Here is a 6,574-nt window from a genome sequence, read left to right as displayed (position 1 = left end):
AATAACTTAATAGTCGGGCTGCCTTTCAAAGCGCTAAAATGTTCAGGTGGTTACTTTTACGAGTACTCGTAAATTGATAAGAGCCTGGCGTAGCCGTGACCGCTTTGCGTCCCAGTGCACGCGCATTTGTATTGCGTGATCTCGCGTAGCTGGACCTCCCAGGTCCAACTTTGGATATCGCGAGGTTGTCACTGTCTGTGAGTTTTAAAAATTCACAACAAAGTATACTTTTTGTTGGATGTGTTTTATTAATTTGTTGTTTGACAGTTTAGTGTATACTTTTGTGTCTACTTTTTTAATCCTTGTCTATTTTTTAATACAAAAAGATAAATAAAAATACATACATACATACATACATACATACATACATACATACATACATACATACATACATACATACATACATACATAAATAAATTTTAAAAAGCACAAAAACGGAGTAATCTTTGAGTAGATTAAATTTTCCCACACTGGAAATTCTTGAGATAGAGCTCTGGCTGTGCAACAAAAACCACATCTGACAGTTATAGATCCCACGTGTAGTAACGTTTTATAGACACTGGGTGGGAGAAAATACTCAATCTAGCACAAGAAGCGCAATTTAGGGTTTCAGCACAGATTTTACAGGCATAAATTTCTGCCACAGATAGTATTTAGTAACGTCCTATAATGACAAAACCCAGAAAAAGCTGCAAAAGTGAAATATACAAAAAATTCTTAATAAAGTGTTATATTTGATAAGAGGTTTGGCTCTCAATATCACAGTGGAGCTACATGAAAAGGAATGTAGAAGTGGGCAGCTAAGGAAAAAAGTCGTTTTACGTGGCCATTATTATAAGTTTGACAGGTTCACACAAAAGATTATCCCTGTTTTGATCTGTTTTGAAGTCTGCATCAAAACTGAGAATTATTTATAGGCCAGTCACAGGATGTCAGTCACAGTCACTTCTGGGATGTGAAGCACCTAGATTTTGTGGTTGCAGACTGACAGACCACAAAATGACCACATGTTATTGCCTAAAAATACAAGTGACATACCCCTTACTTTCATACGTAAACATAACCCTTGCGAATTGTATGTTAACATTAACAGCAAAGTACATGTCAGATTATTATTATTATTTGGGGGGGGGTTATATAAATGAGATCTATTTTATTTCTTTTGTCATCTACAGGTTAATATAAAGAGGGGAACTTCTTAACATTGCATGCTTGTTTTGTCATTTTGAGTGATGTGGCTGCCCATAATTTTCTAGTCTGCAAAAAGAACAAACAAACTTGGAAGTCCATCTCTCTCCTGTCTCAGTAATTTACACATTTTCTTTTTCAGTTCTAATTCTTTATTTGCATTGATTTCTTTGTTGTTGTTGTTGTTACATGCCCACAAACAATGTTGTGTATTGTTTTCACTTGTTTTTAGATCCTGCTATATGCATAATCTCTCTTTTAGTATTACAAGCCTCAGCATTCTCTAATGCAAGACACTTGTGTCCTTTCAGCATTGGAAATACATCTGTCTCTTCAGCTGATCACTGATGCTGTTCACTGAAGCCTCATCAGAAATTATCTCAGCGGAAGGGCGGCTTTCAAGAAGCAATTCTTACGAAAGGGAAACAAGGAGAAAAGGCTGAGGTATGCTAGATTACACAAGAATTGAGCTGAAAATCAGCTGCAACAGGCCCGATGGAGTGAGGAATCCAAATGAGACATTTTGGGTTCAAGTCATAATTAGAGCAGCTCAGGAGAGAGGTGCAATAGTGAGATGCCTGCAGTGGTTTGAGTCTGTATTTCAGCCACTGCTGTTGAGAATTTGGGCAAAACTGATGAAATCATAAACACAGAAAAGTACCAAAGCATTTTTATTGGCAATGGCTTAATTTTTCAGCATGACAACGACCCCAAACACACTGTCGATGCAATAAAAATACACCTGGATAGAAAAGACACATTGTCAGTCATAGAGTGGCCTCCCCAGAGCCTGGATTTCAACATTAGTGAATCAGAACGTAACAAATAGGTTTCATCACCCAAAGAACACTGCAGACTTTTGCGGGGTACAATAAATTGTATACACTGCAGCTAGAATAATCCTTCTGGCTGAGGTGGTACAGGTATAGAAAGCCAGTGTTTCTCTGTAATTTATATACCCTTATACTTACCTGCTGGTCCAATTACAGATGCAATTTACAGATGTCTCTTTTACACGGTTACCATGCGGTTGCACAAAGCAATAAACAGATAAATATGTATACTGTCAAAATATTATTTCATTTTTTTCTTCAAATTGTATTTTTGTAACTTTTTTCTTTTAGTTTGTATCTACTTAATCTCGAAATAGTACTTCGAGATTCATTAGTACATTTCAACTTCATTCTTTAAAAAAATCATTAAAAACGAATGACTAATCCTTTCTTTCCCGAGTTCTCTTTATGCTAATGTTACAGACCGGTTTGTTGCGAATCCTCGCTCTCAGAGAAGTCTGTACCTTGCATTTACAGCGCAGTCTACATAGACAGAGAAACAGGAAATGTATAACTTCACTATCACAAAGTTAAATCTTTAGTTTTTAAACCCGGAAATAATGTGTGCAAGCAGTAAACAGCAGATCAGTGCGTGTTTTCAGCACAGGAGCAGACACATTTTGGTGGCGTTGTGTAAAGCTCAGTAGTGTTTTTTTCCAGTTGTTTTCACGTATCTTTCAACCTACGATCGCAATACTATAGAAACGCAGAACAGCGGGTGTGTCCATATCTTTTGGCCCCATACACCGGAAGGGAGTAGTGCCTGCCTGTCTGTCTCTCTCTCTCTGTTTATGACAGTGTGTAGCGCTGTTGGAGAGGTAGAGCTGCCGGTGTTTGCGATGGGAGTCACAGCTAACTAGGAAGGGCGACTCTGTCTTTAAGTGTGGCAGAAATCGAAACAAGCAACTGTCAGGGGTATCGCTGTGTAGCTTCGCTGGTTAAGCGGGACTACAGGGCATTTCACTATGGAATTTGTCAAACTAATTCTTCTGTTTTGCTGCCTACACGATATTGCAGGTAAGTTTGTCGTTGACTAACAGAGAAAGTCTTTAGAGCTCGTCAGTAGAGCTAGCGCTAATCGGATCGTGTAGTTGTACTGTCGACAGTTTAACTTGCTAGCTAGCTGGCTGGCTAATGTTGTGGAGACTGCGGTTAACTTGTGTGTGTTTTTTGTTTGTGTTTTTTGTTGTTGTTGTTTACAGTGTGTAGTCAATCTGTATTAGCTGTTATCTGGTTAATTAATTATGTTTGGCTGATACAGGTTAAGTACTCCTGTAGTAGAGGAGGGGGGGCTTGTCTTTCAGTCACTTGCTTAGTGGGAAATCTTTACACTGTTAACGTCTATAAACAAGAGTTTTACTGCCGAATATGTTTGTTACCATGAATATTCAGTGTCGCTAGAATAATTTGAGACTAGTTTAACAAAAAACTTTCGTTTTGTCGGACAGTCTGTGAAAAGCAGGTTAGGTATGAAGCTGCGTGACAAGCAGTTGCATCCGTCAGAAAGGCACCTGAAGCAAAATACGGTACTTTTTTCTACTGCTGACTCAAGCATTTGGTCGAAAGAGATGATATATATCCCGTTCTTACCGTGGATGAGTAACTACCTGGGTGTCGATATATTATAAGTTTTAATATAACTTAACCACCTTACAAAACTTTGTCCAGGCCCTTCTTAATAACATATTTTCTACAGTATGTCAGATTGGTACTTTAATTGTACTTTAGGCATCAACATTTGTAAGACAAACAGAGCAAAACTGTGATTTTGTGTAACTGGTGATATTAAAATAGATATAATTTGTGTGTAAATGAAAATAAAATCATCGCTAAGGGGTTATTTCCAGATTTAGTACAGTTACACCACCTGCTTCACAAAACATCAAGACAGACGAGCTTAAGCTCACAGTGTAAAATGTGTGCATGTGATTAACTGCAGATACTACACCTGTGAAGTTTTATTATCTGTGAGGGCAGTGACAGATTTATTGAGAGCTGGGGGCTGTCATGAAGAATCAGGACAGGAAAACCAAATAGAAATTGATTTCTGCCTTGTGTTGGTAATGAGCTGCTGTGCTACTTTCATATAATTGTATAATCTGGCAAGATAGCTGGTACATTATTATTCAATTTTCACTTTTTAACATCTGTCAAACCTTCATTAAAAAGTTCTAATATCCTGTGGCAAAATATTGCTGCTGTGTTTGAAAAATTGCTTAATCTGTCATTATAAATAATTCAGTTTCTTGGCTTATTTCAGATTTGTTTCATTGTGATTACACATTAATCTTCTTTATGTCTTTAAAACCTTCATTTGACATGTCAAGATTAAGTACAAAGTGCATCAACGTATTTGCATAAAACATCTGTACTGGCGTTTTTTTTTTTTTGTTTTGTTTTTTGCAGTAGCACAAGTGAAATTGTGACTCGAGTGACTACGTTTTTTCCCCCCTGCTTCCATCTCACAACTTTACCTTTTTTTTCTTTTTCTTTTTTTTTTGTGTCTGATCAGAAATGTATTTTGAGCTTTCAAATCAAATCAAATCAAATCAATTTTATTGTCACATCACATGTGCAGGCACACTGGCACAGCACATGCGAGTGAAATTCTTGTGTGCGAGCCCCACAAGCAACAGAGATGTGCAAACACAACAACACAAACGAGCAAAATACAAGAATGGCCAACCTGAAACTAATAAATATATGTACAATATATAATAGTGTATGCATTTCTGGATGTGTATACTAAATATTTTCCTACGTGTGTGTGTGTGTGTATACACATTTTTACAAATTAAATAGTAAAAAAAAAAAAATAAATAAATAAATAAATTAATAATAATAATAAAATATACAGAGTTGAATATGTGCAAAACGAGTGGCATTTATATACAGTGTGGAGTGCATAATGTTGAAGTTCCAGTGGTGAAGCTGAGGTGTCTATGACGTGTTCAGCAGTCTGATGGCCTGATGGAAAAAGCTGTCTCTCAGTCTGCTGGTACGGGACCGGATGCTGCAGAACCTCCTTCCTGATGGAAGCAGTCTGAACAGTTTATGGCTGGGGTGACTGGAGTCCTTGATGATCCTCCCCGCTTTCCTCAGGCAGCGCTTCCTGTAGATGTCTTGGAGGGAGGGAAGCTCACCTCCAATTATCCGTTCAGAGCACCGCACTACTCGCTGGAGAGCTTTGCAGTTGTAGGCGGTGTGTCCACTGATGTGAACACCAACATGAGGAAACACTATTTATATTCTTGAAAGGGATCGGGAAGGTGGGGCCAGAAATGTCCTGATCAAAACTTCACGCTTTGTGTTTTTTAAATTTTATTAATTAATTTATTTTATCAGTTTAACATAAGCTAAAAGATTGCATTCCAGAGTTTTCAGATGTACAACATGACTGATTTATTATACAAGCTCAGTTGTTTTTTAAAAAATGTTTTTCCACAAAGCTTCAAACAAATGGCTTTATGTCATTCCACATGTACCTCTGAAAGATATGTTTGATGTAAGAGGGGCCATTGCAATTGAGTTTGCAATTTGATAGCTTGTTAGTAATGATGGCGTGACATGCAACAACCAATCTTACTCTGTTTACATGCCCAGACATTTTCGAGGAAGTCTGTGTTTCATGTAATGTAGGTTATTTCACTTTCGCACAGCTGCTGTTACTTGGCCTTCTCACAGTCACAGCTTCCTGCAGACATTTTTTGAGTAATGTAGAGTGAATTTTTGTTGTGGACTTGATGCCTACAGGTTTTTGCCAACCCACTTAATTTTTTTTCAGTACTGTATGATATAAAATGTTAAGGAGAGACATTTTAGTCGGGTGCCTGAGATATTGTCTTAGCCGGGCTGCCAGGACCCAGCGTGCATGGCAATGCGAGGCTCAGCTCAGTTCTGATCCATGCTGTGACCATGTCTTTGCTTCCTGTCAGCAGGTTTTTTATCTCTCTCTCTCTGTCTTGCACTTTCCTGCAGGACTTGAGAGTGAAAACAGATTGCTCTGTAGTGATGATGCCTTTTCAGTAAAACTCACTGGCAGTTGAAATGAATTTTTTGTTGCTATCAGTCTGAAGTGAACTATGTAGTTCCTAATAGTGTTGGATAGTATTGTCACATAATGATTTATTGTATTTTTTTATTGTTACAATAAAAATGGAAAATGTTTTAAAAAACAGAAGAAGAATAAAAGTAAAAGAAAGCAATCCAAAGGAACCAACTGATGTGATTAATGTAGGGTATTAATAGAGATGTTAATGTAAGCAACTAAGAGCTTCATTTTGAAAGTAATGTATTTTGCAACCACTGGAAATCAAAATGCATTAAAAATCTCAATTGAATTCCAATTTTTGTGCATGCTATTTTATAAATTATAGATACACATAAAGGTTGTGTACATTATGTTATAAATCACATACACAACATCATGTCATTTTTCCTGTCTTCCTCCGCTTACCCCTAACCAGTTGGGGCGATGGCTGCCCCTCCATGAGCCTTTGAGCCATGAGTTTTTCATTCCCAGCATCGCCAAGGACTTGCTCATAGGGCATTGT

General features: G+C 37.5%; 1 protein-coding gene across 1 annotated transcript in view; it reads left to right on the top strand.

The window, feature by feature from the left end:
• Nucleotides 1–2,712: 2,712 nt before the first annotated feature.
• The window catches only part of adam10a (ADAM metallopeptidase domain 10a), a 31,973-nt gene continuing 28,111 nt past the window's right edge, over nucleotides 2,713–6,574 (top strand). The window contains exon 1 of the mRNA XM_085401670.1: nucleotides 2,713–3,038. Within this exon, the coding sequence (XP_085257796.1) occupies nucleotides 2,987–3,038 (52 nt within the window). The 5' untranslated portion in view covers nucleotides 2,713–2,986. The remainder of the gene's footprint in view (nucleotides 3,039–6,574) is intronic.

This window comes from Rhamphochromis longiceps, linkage group LG1 (assembly GCF_057381845.1).
Source record: "Rhamphochromis longiceps isolate RC_006_pf linkage group LG1, R_longiceps_female_GT1.1, whole genome shotgun sequence".
Classification (NCBI taxonomy): domain Eukaryota; kingdom Metazoa; phylum Chordata; class Actinopteri; order Cichliformes; family Cichlidae; genus Rhamphochromis; species Rhamphochromis longiceps.
Note: the sequence above shows the minus strand (reverse complement) of the source record. Positions and strands in the feature narration are given on the sequence as shown.